We start from the raw sequence: 18,336 nt of genomic DNA, 5'->3' as shown, positions 1-18,336 counted from the left end.
CTCTTGGATGTTGTGCTGAGTACACAGTAGCACTGCTACTCCTTTATCCGCACAGGAGGCGTAAGAGGGTTTATAGAAACACGGACCTAGTAACTCAGTATCTGAGTGCCTGCTGCTGTAGAGATGTTGGTCACTCCTGAACGGGCCCGCCCAACTTTCCAGACTTCTGAGATGTTGAATTATGCTACACCTACTATTGAGGCTCCAGCAGGTTTTACGTTACTGCCTTACCTTTGTTTTTTGTAATTGTATAGCACTTGTGAGTAATATGGGAATTCATGATAACACAAGGACCCAATAGTAGTTTATCCAAACGGAGCGGTTATCAAATGTGCAGTCGTGTTCCACCCCACTGAGTGAAAGGCACCGACGGAATGGCAGTGCTGGCAGAATAATGCATGTCCTTGGGACTGTGTAGCAGTTGTTTCCTCTTCACTATTCCCCTTGAATAATCGCCATGCGGGAAGGGACTGCTGAATCGTCACCGAGACCAACCGCTGCGTGCACTTGTCAAGGTGAATAGCATTTCATTCTCCACCTGTGCAACTTGAGAAGGAGCCTCTTTTCACGAATGGATCAGTGTATGGCGTGTTTTATTATTCATGGGATGGTAACTGTTTCCTCTGGCTGGCGCGGAACACTATACCCTGCCTGGTCCTGTGCTGTCATTGATAGCCCAGCTTTGCAGTCACCGGAGTAAACGTTCTGATTCAGAGACGTGTACACTGTTTCACAGTGAGGGCGTGTCCCTGAAATAGGACTCGGAGATCCTCCATTCAACTTCTGTCACTCCAGCTCCCTGCCTCTTCCATTCATCGATTCACACGGCTTCCTTTCCCCGCCCACCTCGGTCAAAAGAATGACCATGCATTTCTATGTGTTGGCTTTTTTTTCCATCTTTGTTCTATTCGCTTTCTGCCTGTCGGTAAATGGTGGGAGCAGAAAATGTCGTTATGAGGAGAAGCGAATGATGGTAGTGTGAGGTCCCTGTGGATGGATAACCTGACATTCCTGTATTTCGAACTGTGTAAGCAGGTGCCTGTGGCTGTTTCGCCGCTCAGTTGGTCCTGTGAAGGAGCCTGGTCTCAGCACTTCTAAAGCGATTCCAGCTACCAAATATAGCCTGTGAGCATGGCAACAATTGCTTCAACTTTCCCAGAAAGGTTATTCCAAATCCACTTAAGGTGCTCTTGTCTAGCCCCTCTCCAATGCATGGAAATGATACCACCTGAAAATGGGTCAAAGTCCTGTGTGGCTGGCGCAAAGGCATTTGTGCAGCACATTCGAGAGCCACTGGGCCAGCCAACAGCCTCTCATCTGCCTTTGCCCCACTCTCTTCACAGCAGCTTTCTTCTGACCAAGACAGTGGTCGAACTGTACGAAAAGAAGTAGTGGAACTTTGTTCCCTGCGGTCCTGCCCCTGCTCCCCACAAACCCCATCGCCACGCGCTATCCAAACCCCCAAACACACCTGCTGTTTAAAGGAATGTTGAGTGCAGTGCGCTGATGTGCACGTTTCAACTTATTCCTACGCGTTTATTTTAAAACGGAACCATTCCGGAACGTTTTTTTTTTAAAGTATAGGAACAGTAAAACTTTACCATTTTTAAAGTGGAGGACAACCGCTCCGCCCACTTGGACCACTGGACCATTTTTCTTCTGCATTCTTCTGTGTCTTATTCATGTAGCTGAGGCACAGAATGAAGGAATGAATGCCACACAATTCAGACCACCCTCCCTAGTCTCATTTATCTCTTCCTCCTAAACCCTTCCCCGTGTTCCGATCCACGACACACGTTGCAAATGACACAAACACCTCACCTCACTCAATCATTTTTATATTTTTAGCAGACAAAATAGTGCAACAACATAGGCTTACTGACCTGGCATAGACTCCTTAAGAGCAGCAAACACATGTTTGCCAACTAAATAAACCTAACGCATGCAGATCAGCAAATTTAATAACACATTACACAAAGGAAAGTTCATTAAAATGTGTGCCCAAGACCATTCTCAATCTGAATAGGAGCTTGGGGCCAACTACCCAAACAAAGTAAGCTAGACATATTGGCGAATTATCTAAAACGGATCTAAGAAACCATCAAATGCACATAATACGCAGCAAGCAGAATGTATCGTACAGCCTACATATATTAAAGCCTAGTTCATATGTATATTGCATGAAATTGGTACAAATATGGCAACAGAACAAACGTATACAACTTTTTGCTTCAATGCCGGGTATTTTTGTTTCTGCTCTAGTGCGAATATTGAACATTTTTTGTGACTTGGGACCCTTTTCTGAATTTGGTTTCTAAAGTGAATAGTAGTGTCTTGATATCTTTTCTCCTAGGGGATCCATTTCTCTCTCGCATATGTTTTTCCGACTGCCCCTTGTCAAGTAATGCGAGATCACCAAAGGACTGAAGACAGAAATCTGTGCTAAAATAAGCAGATTTATTGTGTTTGAAGTGGTGGGGTTGCTGTGCGGGAGAGCCCAAGGTTGGATGCATCTCCCCAAAACAGGGTGAGGCTGCAAGGAGAACTAAACTGGCGAAAGGAGTGTTCATGAAGGGTCAGTGTGTTTTACAAGCTCTTGCGCCTTGCATTGCAGCAGGTTCCAAGACCGTACTCTGGTTCGTGACTCTGGAAACTAGAGCGTGAGACACAAATTGATTCTCGAAGTGTTTTTCAGTTGGATTTGCTCTTTGAAAAATGGTTTGTGGATCAGGCCCAATGTCTACTCAATTCCTTGGGTCGTGGTTCCTGAGAGCCTCTGAGTCCCTTACAGTTCTCTGGGTTGTCTTCCCGAGACTCTGTCTCGGAGTAAGGGCTAGCCCTCCTGGGCTGGCTTATCTGCTTGCTGATGGGTCTATGTATTCTTGTTCTTCCTTGGGTTGATTTTTCAAGCTGCTCTAGCCCCCCACCAAAGGTGTTACCTGTGCTGAAAAGTGTCTCAACCCGCAAGTCCTCGCTTGTAGACTTGGCTTCCGTGGGGAAATCCTTTGGCTCATTTTCACTGTGGGCCTCTGTGTTAACCCCCAGGAACCTTCCCAGCTCAGGCTTGCTATATATTTCTTCATATACTGGTTGCTCTGTAGGTTTATCTCTCAATATGGCGCCTCACTTTTAATCTTGGTGAACATCTTTTATATTTGGGCACAGGGCTTGTCTGTTCCACCAGATCCAGACTTTGCCCCCCCCCCCTGGAAAGTCTGCTGATCACCTCTTACCGTCTTGGACCGGCAAGCCTTCTTTATTGTCCTTAGTCAGTTTGCCAATCCCACCAGATCTGGATTATGGCTTCTGGCTAGCCTATATCTGCAATGTTATCCATTAGCTTTTCTTGGGTCTTTAGGGTCTTGCCCTACCAGTCTCTGGACCTGGGTCCACCGCTCTTTGAATTGAACCAGCTCTGTTATCCTTGCTTCTCCCCAACTGTGCCCCTATTTGGTTTTTACTCCCTATTTGGTTTTTACACCACTACCACCTTCTGCTGCCTTCCTCAGTCTCTGGTGAGCTGCTCTTTCTTTTCCTCTGACACCCTCTTCCCTCTCTTCTTTCCTCTCCTCTTGCCTTCCTTCCTCCTGATCTTGCCCTCCCCAACCCCCACTCGAACCTGTCCCTTCTTCCATTCCTTCCTTTCTCCTCCTGGTCTTGCACTTCCCCAACTCGTATCGATCCCTTCTTTTACTGCCTTTGTCTTGCTTGCTGGCTCGCCTGCTACACCTTCACACTAATAAACAAAGCATGGTCACCTGTACAGGCTCATTAGTTAGGCTCCGGGATTGGTGCTGTGTGTTCTGCCCTGTCCACGCTGAAGGGGCTGTTTGGTGTGTGTGGATTTAGTGGGTGGCCCGCAGCTCCCATTTAGGAATTTCTTAGTCTTGTCCTGATCATTATACAAGCACCCTTCTGTTTCTCTCTCCTGAGGTATATGACTGACCTCAGCATAGAGGCTGGGAATGGGGGAGCAAAGGGAGGTCGGAGGGCGGTGCGAGGGGGCGTCATGCTGGGGTTTATTTCATGTCACAGGTTGCCTAGTCTGGCCCCAGTGCCCCTCTTACCTCCTTTCCCAACCTCACAAATCGTACTGAGTTGTACTCTCTTTCTGCTTTCACTCTATGGCTAGGGCTAGTGTTGGCATATGTAATGTCTGGTACGTGCCATTTGTCTGTCTGGGATGTAAGTGTGATGGTTGCATTTAAGACAACACTGTCACTCGGTCACAATTTCTCAGCGTATAAAGTGTCGTTTTATAGTATGAGAGATGTCAAATGAAACATTTTAATAAACATAAATAAATTCCAGCCTTTATCGTAAACGCTCGGGATTTTGTAAACCAATATTAAGGGATTCTTTTTTTAAGTGAATCGCAAGATGCATGATTTCTCGTTTTGTTTTGTGTAGCCCTGAATTTCACCTTTGACAGCACATCGTCACACCTCAACTTGAAAGTAGAAGATTGCATTGTGGAGTGGGATTCGTTGGCAGGAAAAAGCCAAGAAAACAAAGTAAAGGGCAAAGAAAACCGGGGCAGGTAGGAATGTTAATGAAATATTACGGCGATGGAGGATTCACTGATAGTTGTATTAGTTATGGCTTGTTTTTACATTTTATTCCCCCCCAAAAAACAAAAGTAGGATTTTTTTCACCAGAGACCGACTATTGCATCAATTTTCTTTAGATATCAGATGATAGGTTCGTGCAGACAAATACCCTGAAACATTTACTCCCCGATTGTTTTGGCTGCACAACCTACAAGGTTCTTTCTTTGTGGAGAATAGTTCTGAGCAGCGGATACCCCATATTCAGGGCTGTTTTCCTTTGTAAATCCATTGCCAATAGAGAATTTGTTTTAAACATGGAATAAACTCGTTTGTTAGTCAATGCACCACCAGTCCACTACTAACCAAGGGGGAATGTCACTGCTGCAGTGACATCCCACCTTGGACTGTTGCTGTAATGTAATTGTCATTTGTATAGCGTCTTTTCTCATTGGTATAGCATCAAAGCGCTGTATGTGAATGCTCTGAGGGGACCGAATTCCAAGGTATGGGAGATTCGTCAGAGGAGTTTAGAATGTGCGCGTGCATTTTATCCATTACGAAGGTATGTAGGGGTGGCCAAGTCCCTGTTTGCTATCCATGTCGAGCTGGCATGTTGATGGGTGCTGTGAGTTAGTCTGTAGAGTATGCGAGAACAGGAGACTCCTTGTGTCCAGCTAGACCGAATTGTTGTGGGGGATTCTTATGACGGAGGTGTTGTGTTATGTGTGTTAAAGTAGTGCATGATAGAAGATGCTTGCGGGTGGGTGGCCGTGCCTTTGGGTATCTCCCATAAGCATAGAGTGTGATACGTACCTGTGTGTCCTGGCTGGTTCTTGATTTCCTAGATGCAGCGTGGATTCTGTCCTGTTGTCTGCTGAAGTGTATCCTCTGTCACTCAGTACGTTTTGTGGCTGGTTCATTGCGGCCCTGGCCTACCTGAGAGGTGGTTAAATAGTCCAGAGTGCGGCATGGGTTAGTCAGGATGCAGGGGGAGGAGGGAGTCGGGTCTTGAGGGCTCTCTGGAAGGCAAGGTGATCCTCTGTGGCGGATGCTAAGGAATATTGTATTCCAGATTGATGAGGCTTGGACAGACAAGGGGATCCCCCTATTCTTGTCGATTTTTAAGGGAGAGAACACAAGGAGGAGTGCAGTGCCTGATCGCATGTTTCTATTGGGTTGGTAATGGATGTGTTTCTGTTGAAGGTATTCTGGGCCTGTCTTTTGAAGGGCACGGTGGGTGATGCACATGGCTTAGAAAGTGGCTGTCACCCGACATGGAGCCAGTGGAGGACACAGAGGGCTGGTGTCATGTGCTCGCAGGGGCCAAGGGCCAGGCGGAGCCTAGCTGCAGAGTTTTGGACTTGTTGGAGTTTTCTAAATTGATATGCAGGAGATCCCAGGTAAAGCAAACTTGCGTAGTCTTGACGGGAGAGGACGATGGCCATGATTGCTGTGACTGTGAGGGTAGGAGAGGTAACCTGGTATGCATCCATGGTGCATCCAAGGTTTTTTACTGCATTGTATGCAGCGGGAGGAGGGCCTAGGGAGGAAGGCCAGGGGGTGGTTTGGGGGAACAGTGCCGTCTTCCCAAAGATCATGATTTGGGTTTTTTCTAGGGCTTGAGGAGGAGGTGGTTAGCAGTCATCCAGTGGTCGATTTCTGTGAGGCATGAGGTGAGGGTGAGGTTGGGGTGGGGGATGGAAGAGGTTTTGGGGATCTTAAAGATGATCTAGGCATCCTCTGCGGTGGGGGTCATTAGACAGGAGATGGAGTGAGGCTGGAGCTGAAGGGGATTATTAGAGCATCTGCCATGTCCTGTAATACAGGTTGAATCTTTTACATTTGTTTTCTTGGTTATTTTTTGAAACTTTGGGGTGTTTTCTTTAATTAAAAGAAAAATCTGCGTACTGTTTTAGATGAGGTTCTTTTTCTCCTCCATAGCTATTTTTCGAGGCTGAAAGGCCACACTGCCCTGACTGCTTGTGGTATGTGATCTGTTAACTTTGTGCCTGTTTCTGTTACCCGACAGTGGCCAGTTCCATTCCATGAAGAACAATACAAGGTGAAGATTTGTGTGCCTTTCTAGATCTAGGACCTAGCTTCTGCTGTAGCTTTACTGGAAGCGCAATGATCTTCTCTGTCTAACCTTAGCTATTTCTCTAAATTATTAACAAGTGTGTGTTGATCCAACAGCCTTCATAAGGATGCCAAAAATCTCCTTTGTCTCGATGTCTAGATACTCAGGTTTTCTGATTTTGGAATTGGAATTTGCACTATTTTGTACATTAAAAGTTATACAAATGATGGCCACATTTCCATGTTAAAATATCTGACCCAAAGACTATGCAAGCATAGAACACATGGAAGAAATCTCCCATTTGCTTTGTGTACTGCACCCATTTGGAACTACCCCCACTTCAGTTTGATAATGCATTTGAAATGGTTTTGGTGACACATATTTGCCTATTGTCTCAAAAGATGTTGCAACCCCTCGAAATGTGTAGCACGTGATGCATTGCAAGATCTAATGCACTGATGTGTTGTTGAACTCACTGTATTTCAGTATGGAACAATTTTCCCCATTTATGTCTTCACTGAGCTACCTGCATGTGTTTTTAAGATAAATACAGCCTCCAAGTTGAGGGTCACTGGTGTTTTAAAGGACATTTTTCTCCACTCATGTACGGTCGACGTGCTTGAGAGAGCCAGGGACATCACATCAATCTGAACATTCTAAAATAACAAAATTATCCAATCATGTTATGCCTTAAGGTCAACCGAGTACGACTTCCCTTTGAAAGCCCATTCAAAGCCATGGCAACTCTTCTTTTTTATTTCTCATGTCAGCCTATGGCAGGAAGAGTAATCACAAAGTTCAGCCTGCACTCAGTTGGTACTGCCCAAGGATTAAGATTAGTTATAGATTTGGTGCTGCTAGGGATGGTGTGCCAGGCTATCCTGGAGTCTGGATAGAATGACAATAAGCAAAAGAATGGCACCATGCACCAAGCACAACTGCCTCTATCTTAAACACTGTTGTGAGTGATAATTGGCATTTGTTGGCTAAGAGGAACCTAATAAGAACAGACCAAAAGTGTAATAATACCATTAAACTCTTGGTTAATCATTAGGTTTATATTGATTCAAAATCTCTTTTTATGTCAAATATTTCAAAATAGATATAACTGTTCTCCACTACAGAGTTGTTAATACAGCAAGTAACAATGCTTAAAATGCTTATCACGCATTTGGACGTTTAAGTTGATTTGACAGGATTTAGTAAAAAGGTTGTTCTAATATTCTGAAATTCAAATACACATCTTCCCAGGTTCGTCAAATGGACAGTGACATCAGTTATGAATTCTATGTCTAGCTCTAGTCAGTTAATCACAATGGAACACATTAGTGCACACGTTAATAATTGCATGTCTGACCCAAGTCAGTAAGTCGCATTAAAACACATTGGTCGTAACTTTACACCTTGAGTGGTTGCCCCTATGCCAACATGTGCTGGAGTGGGGTTTCTGCTTTAAAGGACCCCAGATCCGGGTGAAAGTTTGATTTTTAAAAACCTGTGCCAGCCTAAAACTAGTGCGTTCCCCCAACCACATTTTGTGGCTAGAAAATGACCCAATAGGTTCTTGGTGTACTTTAAATTTCATTGCTTACTTAAAAAAAAAAAACAGAAATTGAGTACAGGGAAAGAAGAGACCTGTAAAGTGGGTGGTTGTGTCCGAATAGCCTGTGCTGTTCACTCATCCCCGTACTCATGTGAACACATTTTCCTCTTTTTTTTGTTTGGGCAAGTCCACTTCCATTTTCTTTCGATTTTTAAAGAGGGGCATACATATTTTACCTATCGCAGCCAGCAAGCCTCTACGGTTTACGCCCCTCCCACCACACCCCCCATGCCATTTACAATCTGTTATGTGGGCGATCACATAAAAAACTGCCGAAGATGCCGACTTGTAATATTGACCACAACCAGCATGAAATGTGTGTTTACAATATGGCATACGGGTAAATATGTCAGTAGGCAAAGTACACCTTTTTCATGCTGGCAGTGTCCAGTATGTAGGTAAGGCCCCAGGTCCATTGTGTAATTTTCTGTACTACTTACCTGGAAGACCTGTGGTATTACAGGTGCCCTTATAATATAACCAGTGTCCAGTATGTGCCAGCATTACCCTGCAAAACAGTGTCTTGCAGCCAGTGCACGTGCGCACACATTTACACACCACTCACACAAGCATGCACACAACCATTTCTTCGGAGTTGTTTTTTCTTTTACACTTATTTTTTTTTTCCCGCTTGCTCTTTCGGTTCAACGCCTGTGTTGCACTTCTCCATGCACTGGGATCAACGCGGGAAGTTGTCTGTGTCCGACTTTCACTCGGTTGTTAGGAAGCAACCATACCATCTTATTCTGACGCTCTTATTACTTTCTGTGAACCACTTCTCCCCAGTGCCACCTGCTCCCTGCAGGCTGCCGACGTGGACAGCGTTCCATTGGCGAATAAGTGATGGCTTGTGCATAACGCCCATTATGCAGCGGCCACTACTGTGCTCCAGTTTGGAAGGAACCAGATGTCTTGCATGTTTAGAAAGGTATTTAAGAAGAGTGCATTTCTGACTAAAATAGTTTATTCATCCCAGAAAGCGGTAATGGTCTTGCACTTGAGACGTGCATGGTTTTCAGGGGAAATGGGGGCATTCATGTATCCATTTCAGAAAGCCGCACTTTAGGCTCCCGATAAGGGGCAGGGCGGTTAATGTCCTTGCACTTGAGACATGCATGATTCCCGCCATACTTGGCTAGCTACGGAAGGCACCATTAAGCAATGGTGAGCAATGATGATGGGCAATTTCTCATCCTCTAGCACATGCTTCTGTTTCGTTTCCAGAAGGATTTTGTCCACTTTCAAGGCTAGGCTATTTGCCTTTGCCGATTTATATAGATGCTGGTGTGGAAAGTCTGGGGGCAGTTTTGTGGCGTTTTATAACGACAAAATGATAGCTTCAATAACAAGAAACATGTGTACCATAAGTAACTGAATATCTGGTAAACTGTTGGCAAAGAAGGTAGTCCGTCATCACCTTAAGAGGGCTGTTGGATTCTTGGTTTGTATTCTGTTTCTTGAAATGGTCATGGCCAGAGCCACAATCTGCACGGTTTGTTTGCAAATGTTTATTTAATTGCTGAAGTGTACACCTATTCCCCTTGGAATATATGTTGCTGAGCGCATTTTGCATTTTTTTTACAAAGCCTATGACCGCCTGTTTATATTTCTTCCTTTTACTAATGGTTGTCGCACATTGTGAATAACTGAATGGAACTGAGCCAGAACACTGCCTGAGCCTTTGTGCAGAGAGGCAGACATCTGTTTGTCCGTCCTCAAGGGCAAAATGATTGAGAACCCTTCCTTTCTCTTTGGCACTCTGTTTAAGCTTGAAGTCTTAGCTTTGCTGTTCTTTTTTTTCCTTTCATGCTTTCGCTTCTTTGCTTTTCTGTTGGTAAGTACATTACTGCTTCTTTACTGTACTCCTTTACTTAATTCATTTCCAAACCATATCTCTGTTAAATAACACCAATTTGAAAAACAAAAACACATTTTAAACGATTTGGGGAATCTAGGCTTCAAAAATATTGTGTACGATGTAATATATTTACGATGTTTGGATGGGAAATTGAAGTTTGCCATGTGACTGCACCCTCTTTCCCAATGCTTGCCCATTCTTTTTTTAAAGCACACCTTGTCTTTTGTCAATCGCATGTATTTCTTTAAACTCCTGATGGTGTTCCATCGGTTCGGAAGACCGTGTGCTAAATGTCTGCAATTTCCTGAATGTCTGCTTGCTGCTGTTTAGAAGGGCTGGTCGCCTGGGTTTTCCCCCCACAAGACACAGGCTTTTGAAAAGGCTGTGCTTTTGGTGTTCTTTTTTAAAGCGTGTTTGCTTTGTGCAGTCTGGTAAGAATCTTGGAGCACAACCCAAACTGGTCTTCCATCAGTGGTGGCTGGTGAATTTTTGAACGTGAGGGTCGTAAATGTATGTGTCTAATATGCATGATCCCGAACCAAACAAGGGTTCTTGGGGGTTTCTGCCCCGAGAAGGTTTTAAATATTGGGTGAAAATACTGTATTTACAGCACTTTCTATGAAAAAGTGGGTAAACAGCCACACATATTGCAATCAATTTTGTATGGTAGCACATTGTAGAAACGCAGTAGATGCAAGTTACCAACAGTGCCCCAGACCATTTTCCCACATATATTCATGATGCCTTTGTCCACAACGTTTGTGCCTTTATACATGTCCTTGCATCCTGCACCAATATATGCCAGAAATACCAGCTAAAGTGGCTATACTAAGATAGGCTAGTGTACCAAGTAATTCAACTTCTATTTGCTTTTACCCTTCATGCAAAGTACAACAATGCCATGAGACGCAAAGAATATATGGCTAGACAGTAGCCACCAATTTAAGCCAGTTTAGCCACATAATAAGTCATGTTTGTTTTACCCTTGATGCACAGTTACTATACATCAAAGGTAAAGTTTTATTACTTTGCTAGACTAGCCAACATTAATTGTAGGGCATTCTAGCTAGATGCATGCTGATCATGTATGCTTAATCCTTTATGGACAATAACTGTGGATCAAGGGTAAAGCAAACTTGAGTTTTATTACGTGGGGCGTTTATTCAATGTAGGCCAATCTAGCAACACAATAACAGGTCACTTACAATTTTTACTTTACCCATGATGCACGTTACTGTGCATCAGGGGTAAAGCAAAAAAGAATGCCATGCCCCAGCGGCCACCACCCCTAATTTTGGGGGGCCCCGCTAAGCCCCTAAATTTAAGGGTGGGCGCTGATGTACAGACACTTTCACCCGGGCGTTTACACATCACTCCTACAACTCCTTAGATGCACGCTTTCATGAAAACAAACACCAACTTCTCCAGCATGGGGTCTGGCATGGATTCACATGCTCATGAATATTCCCCGTCGTCAGGCCGGGAATCCTCGGTATAGAAAAAATCAGTATCAGTTTCGTTTCTGATCTGTCTTTCTCAGTAACCAATCACTGGTCTCTGGGTCATACTGCCCCCATGACTGCCCTCTCCCTAAGCCCCGCCCCTGGCAGCCATCCTCAGATTTTTACCGCACGTTCAAGTGTTGGGAGTCCTCGTGCTTAGCTCTCGAGCTTTTGCTGCGTTTTTTCAGGAGTTTTCTCATTTTTTCGGTTAAATTGAGCCTCAAGCTCCACCGCTTCTACTTCCGATCAACGAGGATCCGTTTCGGAGTTTCTACGCCCCTCAAGGGTGAAGATTTCGTCGAGTTACGCTTTTGGAGGATTCCAGAAGTTCCAAGGCCTACCCCGGACATGGCCCAGGAGAACTGGAGCTCGACGCCCGGGAAGCTATTCAGGACCTGCCCTGGATGCCAGCTTCAGAACGTTTTCAAGGAGGACGAGCATTCGTTATGCCTCTACTGTCTCCATGAGGACAAGACGCAATAGGAAAAGGACTGCGTGTTTTGTGGGAACATGTCAGAGCGGACTATGAAGGATCGCCACCTCCGTCTCGCCAACTGACTGGAAGGTAAGAGCTCGCCAGGCGAGAAGAAGAAGAAGTCAGAGCGGTCTTCTAAGTCCTGTGAGGGTGCTCCGGCGACGTGGGCCAAACAAAAGGCTAAGCACCGCGAGTCTGCGGGCACCGGGAGCGCCGAACGGTCGGGCTCCTTGGCTGCCAGGCAGGGCGCACCCTCCCCGGCGCCATCGACCACGAGCCAACGCTCTGGCTCGGGTAAGAGGAAGTCCGAGAACCCGGGGAAGCTTCTGGAAAGGCCCCCGATCGATCTCGAAGATTCCGGCAGAGGGGGAGAGAGGCTCAGACCCTCCCCCCCCCAAGGTGAAGGCCCCAGGCGTACAGAAGGTGACGTTGGCCTTAATTCACCCTGCTAAGACCTCGATTGAGGATGTCGCTGCAGCCCTGGCTCAGCCTGTGGAGGCTACGCCAGTGGAGGCGCCCTCAGGTACCAGTGTCTCCCTGCCACTGCGGAGGGAGTCGTCTTTCAGGCCCATCGAGAAGACCCCCACGAAGTCCTCGTTGGAAAGGGGGGGGGGGTGGTTGTCGTGGATACGGACACGGAGGGATCCCGACGAGGGCGACGGTGACGCAGACGAGGCTCCTCAAGAGCCCTCACTCCCGTCGTTTCCGGCGCCGCAGGACACCTCGGCGGCCATTTTGTCAGCCATCCAGTCCTTGTGCTCGGAGATAAGGACTAGGTTGCCCCTTCCCCCGACGGGGGTTCCTGAGCCAGACCCGACAGAGGAACCGGAGCCAGGACCTTCGGGGAGCCCACCACTTAAGAGGAGGAGGACGCATCCTAGGCCTCCTCTCCCGCCTCTGCGGCCTTCTCTGCCTTCCCCCCGGTCCATTACCCACGGGGATGATACAGGCATGGACACGACTACGAAGGGTACGGATGACGATGGAGGCGACGACGGGACGTGTCCCCCGTCGCCCTCTGCCCGGGCGTCCCCGCCCGACGAGATTGGATCCTTCCATGCAATGATCTCCAGGGCATCCGAGCTCTTCCAGCTCTGCCCCGAGGAAAAGAAGGAGGGGTTCCTTTACCAGCGGCACGAGGCTAAAAGGAAGACGGTCCTCGCCGTACCGCTTGATGACATCTGGGATGAGGGGCTCGCCCTCCTAAAGAACCCTGCCATGGCTCCTGCGAAGAGGGACCGGTACGAGAAGAAGTACCGGGTAGCCGACTCTGCCCCCATTTTGCCTTAGGGCGCAACCTACCCCGGACACGGTCGTTTCGGCAGCGGCCAAGAAGAAAGCGGGGGGGGCATTGGCCTCGACTTCAACCTCCCCTCCGGACGGCGAGGGTAGGAAGCTGGATGCGATGGGACGACGGGTCATCTCATCTGCAGCGACGACCATCAAGACGGCCAATGCCCTGGCCATCGTAGCACGCTAAGACAGGGAGTCGTGGTTCAAGATCGCCCCTCTGTTGGACTTCCTTCCGAATGCCAAGAGGGCTGAGGCCCTGGAAATCTTGCAGGAAGGTGAGATTGCCTCGGACCACGCCATTACGGTGGCTACGGACATCGCCGACACCGGTTTCCGTCAGTTGGGCAACAGCGTTTGCCTGAGACGACGAGGATGGCTCAAGGCGACGGATTTCCGCCAGGACGTTCAGACCAAGGTTTTGGACATGCCCTTCGATGGGAACAACCTTTTTGGCAAGGCGGTTGATGAATCCCTTCAGGCGATCAAGACTGACACGGAGACGGCCTGTGCACTGGGTGTGCTCCAACAGCGACGGCCGTCCTTTCGGAGCTCCGGAGGCAGACAGGGTGCCTCCAAGGGAGCCGGCAGCAGCTCCTCTACTTACCGTCAAGCGGCAAGGTCTTCGTCGCAGGAGGCCTACAGGGGACGCGGCAAGTCAAGTGGATCCCGCCGTCGTCGCCAAGGTGGTCAAGGAGGCAAAGCGGCCTCCAAGCAAGATTGAACCGTCCGTCGGGTCGGGCCCCTGCCGAAGCACCCCGGTGGGAGGCCGGCTGATGAAGTTCGTTGGCGTGTGGGAGTCCATCTCCACCGACCGTTGGGTGCTGGACGCCCTGGCCCTGGGGCACGCCCTCGAGTTCCAGAAGAGGTGCCCCCGCATTCCTCCCGTGGCCAGGAAGGAAAATCACGTCCCTCAACTGCTGTTGGAAGTACAGGCGATGCTCAGGAAAGATGCCATCGAGCTCGTCCCGAAGAGGCTTCGGGGCTCCGGAGTTTACTCAAGATACTTCCTCGTGAAGAAGAAGACCGGAGGATGGCGTCCCATCCTGGACCTGCGATGAGTAAACAAATACATCAAGGCACAGAAGTTCCGGATGGTCACCCTCCAGCACGTGCTGGGACAGCTGGAGGAGGGCGATTTCCTGTCGTCGTTGGACTTGGAGGATGCTTACTTCCACATCCCTATTCTAAAGAGGCACCGAAAGTTCCTCAGGTTCGTGGTCAAAGGGCGGCACTACCAGTTCAAGGCCCTCCCGTGCGGATTAAAATCCGCGCCCAGGGTGTTCAACAAGTTCCTGGCACCGGTGGTGGCGCGGCTGCGCCTGCAGGGGATCCACGTCTACCCCTACCTGGATGACTGGCTCATACGGGCAAGGACAAGGGAGCTCGCCGTGGAACACACTGCGAAGTCCGTCCAGCTGCTCACGGACCTGGGGTTCTCCATCAACTTTCCAAAATCCCACCTGGTCACGTCGCCCTGTTTCTGGGAGCACAGCTCGACACAGTGGCGCGGCGGGCCTCACCGTCGGAGGAAAGTATAAGGACCATCCTAGGAAAGGTGCAACGTCTACTGGCCACGGACGTGGCCAGAGTGAGGTCTATCAAGTTCCTCCTCGGAATGATGTCGTCCTGCATTTATCTGGTGCCCCACTGTAGACTTCGGATGCGGCCCTTGCAAGAATTCCTCGACGCCCACTGGATCCAGACGACGGGCAGCTTCGAGGACAGGATCCCGCTCGACGAAGCATTCCGTTAGGCGATACGATGGTGGGGTGTCTGCGCTCATCTGACAGCGGGAACAGGCTTCCTAGCCCCGGCCCACCAGGTGACGGTGACGACGGATGCCTCCCTGGAAGGTTGGGGAGCGCACACCGGGGGTCTCCACGCGAGAGGCCTTTGGTGCTCGGAGGAGAAGACTCTCCACATCAACATCTTGGAGCTCCGCGCAGTGTTCTGGGCCCTCAGGTCCTTCCTTCCGTCCCTCAAGGGCAAGGTGGTGAGGATCTTCACCGACAACACCACCACAATGTTTTACATTCGGAAGCAGGGCGGAACCAGATCCCCTGCCCTGTCCAAGGAAGCCCAGGATCTGTGGCATTGGGCCATCGCCCAAGGGATGTTTCTGGTACCCTTTCATCTGGCAGGGATAAAAAACACCATCGCCGACTCACTCAGCAGGGAGCTGCGCTCGTGCCACGAGTGGGAACTGTGCCAGGATCAAGTGGACCGACTCTTCCGACGATGGGGCGAACCCCAGATCGATCTCTTCGCGACGGCGGCGAACTCCAAGTGCCGGAGGTTCGCCAGCAGGTTTCCCCAACCGAGGAGCATGGGCGATGCTTTCTCGTTCACCTGGGACGGCCTGTTCCTTTATGCATTCCCGCCGTTGCCGTTGCTACTCCGGCTCGTCAACCAGCTCAAGAGGTCCCGGTGCAGGATGATCCTCGTCGCACCGGCGTGGCCGAGGCAGGTCTGGTTCCCGGACCTTCTGGACTTGTCAGCGTCCACACCAGTCAAACTGCCGACGGACGTGGATCTTCTCTCCAGAGAAGGAGGCGCCATTCTTCATCACGAACCAGAGTCGCTGAACTTGCAGGTCTGGCTCCTGCAGCACTAGAGTTTGGAGGATACGACATCCCGGTCGACTGCAGAGAGGTTCTTGCAAAGGCCAGGGCAGCCTCAACTCTCAAGTGCTACGGACACGAATGAAAGAGGTTCTCTGTCTGGTGCCGTGCACAGAAGATTAACCCTCTGCGGATTACGGCCCCTCAAGTATTGCCGTACCTACTGTCTTTGGCCAAGGCTGGCCTATCTCACGCTTCAATCAAGGTACATCTGGCTGCCGTCTCACGTTACACCAGAACTACAGGACGGGCGTCCTTGTGGTCTCATCGTCTGGTGAAGGAATTTATGAAAGGACTGTTCCGATCATTCCCGCCGGTTAAGGCCCCTGCCCCGGCGTGGGAGCTCAACGTTGTGCTAACTAGGCTCATGGGGGCCCCATTCGAGCCTATGCATTCAGTGCCGTTGAAGTTTCTGTCGTGGAAGACAGCATTCCCCGTGGCCATCACCTCTGCACGACGAGTGGGAGAGATCCAGGCCCTGTCTTGCAAGCCTCAATACTTGACTTTTCACGACACGAGGGTGGTGCTGAGGATGCACCCCTCTTTCATGCCCAAGGTGCCGTCGGACTTCCACCTCAACAAGCCCTTGGTGTTGCCAGTTTTCTTCCCGTCGCCGGCTGAGAGGACTCTGCACTCGCTGGATGTAGCTAGAGCGCTGAAGTTCCGCACGAAGAGTTTTCGGAAGACATCACAGCTGTTTGTGAACTTTGGGCTTGTGAATCAAGGGAAGGCTCTCTCGAAGACTTCCATTTCCAGATGGCTCTCCGGCTGCATCATGCACTGTCACCGGTTGGCAAACCGACCGTTGCCAGGCCGTCCGAGGGCCCATTCGACCAGAGCGATCGCTGCTACTACGGCGTTCCTGTCTGGTGTACCCCTGCTCGACATCTGCAGGGCTGCTACGTGGAGGTCGACGCACACCTTCACAAGATTCTACTGCGTCGACCGGGATTCCAGGGAGGAGTCCAGAGTCGGCCAGGCAGTGCTGCGCAACCTGTTCGCCTAAGGTGAGCCTGGTGAGGAGGTAAGAGTTGCTTAATGTTGAGTTGTTGTATTGCTTGATATTGAGCCTTGTGCCACCTCCCGTGGTTGTGCATGTGTATACTGCTAGGTATTCTTATATTCATGTGAATCCATGCCAGACCCCATGCTGGAGAAGGAACAAGGTACTTACCTGTAACTTACCTGTAACTGTTGCTCTCCAGCATGGGTCTGGCATGGATTCACATGCGAACCCTCCCGCCTACCCCTCTGCAGCTCTTCACTTGGTCATACTGCCACTTCACGTGCTACCAAATCTGAGGATGGCTGCCAGGGGCGGGGCTTAGGGAGAGGGCAGTCATTGGCTGGGGGCAGTATGACCCAGAGACCAGTGATTGGTTACTACTGAGAAAGACAGATCAGAAACGAAACTGATACTGATTTTTTCTATACCGAGGATTCCCGGCCTGACGACGGGGAATATTCATGAGCATGTGAATCCATGCCAGACCCATGCTGGAGAACAGTTACAGGTAAGTAACTTGTTCCATATACATACTTATAATCTATACATGCATACATACACATTAAGTTAAACAAGTAACTTACCTGCATACACCCTCCACATGTGCCCGTGCTGCCATGGGGAGGACCAAAAGGCCCTCCCCACCATGACATTATCGGGCTGCCTGACTGCCTGACAGGAGAGGACTCTCTCCTGTTAGTCAGCATGTTCAAGTTGCCGGTCTCCACCGCATGAACACACTGAGTGACTGGGTGCAGCGCAGACTCCTCTCCTGTCTGGCATCGTATCTATATTGCTAGCACAAAAATGGGAGGCCATTGCTACGTTTGATGTGGAACCAAATGGGATCAGGAAGAAACTAAATGAGTGGCGAGGGACGCGCCCCTGCTAAGGTATGCGGCTCAGGCCTCTGTGGGAATAAAGCACATGGGGGTGGGAGGGGTGTGCTGAGCTGCTTGTCACAAAGGGGAAGTAGCGGCACCCCAGCACCCATTTGCCCAGAGTGGTGGGGACGCCAAAACCTTCCATATGGAGTTGCATTAGCAGTCTGTGCACTATTTTGGAATGTCATTATTTTCTTAGCTTTGTACAATGCTACCATACTGAGGTATGGAGAGCCACATTTTGAAAGCAGGAGGCCGCTTTGCTGGAAAATGAGTCTCATGGGCTAGAGTGATGGGTGGGGTTGGTTGCGGCGGATCAAATTTCAGAAGAAGTTGATTATCAAATAAATACACCTCTGTTTTAGATGGCGAGGGAACCAGAATTTGGATGTGGCTTGTGATCCACCCCATTTTAAAGATTTGAATAATGGATGGCAGAACCATCAATTTTCCCGCTGATGTGAAAC

The 18,336-nt window shown here is 49.1% G+C and overlaps 1 protein-coding gene across 5 annotated transcripts in view; it reads left to right on the top strand.

Moving 5' to 3' along the window:
* The window catches only part of FSD1L (fibronectin type III and SPRY domain containing 1 like), a 707,922-nt gene that overhangs the window by 484,559 nt on the left and 205,027 nt on the right, over nucleotides 1-18,336 (top strand). For 3 of the 5 annotated variants that reach the window (XM_069630834.1, XM_069630833.1, XM_069630837.1), the window contains 2 exons: nucleotides 4,411-4,540; nucleotides 6,580-6,612. In XM_069630834.1, the coding sequence (XP_069486935.1) occupies nucleotides 4,411-4,540; nucleotides 6,580-6,612 (163 nt within the window). The remainder of the gene's footprint in view (nucleotides 1-4,410; nucleotides 4,541-6,579; nucleotides 6,613-18,336) is intronic. The other 2 variants (XM_069630835.1, XM_069630836.1) reach the window with 1 other exon arrangement.

The sequence above is a fragment of the Ambystoma mexicanum genome, chromosome 6q (assembly GCF_040938575.1).
Source record: "Ambystoma mexicanum isolate Mex_15411 chromosome 6q, UKY_AmexF1_1, whole genome shotgun sequence".
Taxonomy (NCBI): Eukaryota; Metazoa; Chordata; class Amphibia; order Caudata; family Ambystomatidae; genus Ambystoma; species Ambystoma mexicanum.
Note: the sequence above shows the minus strand (reverse complement) of the source record. Positions and strands in the feature narration are given on the sequence as shown.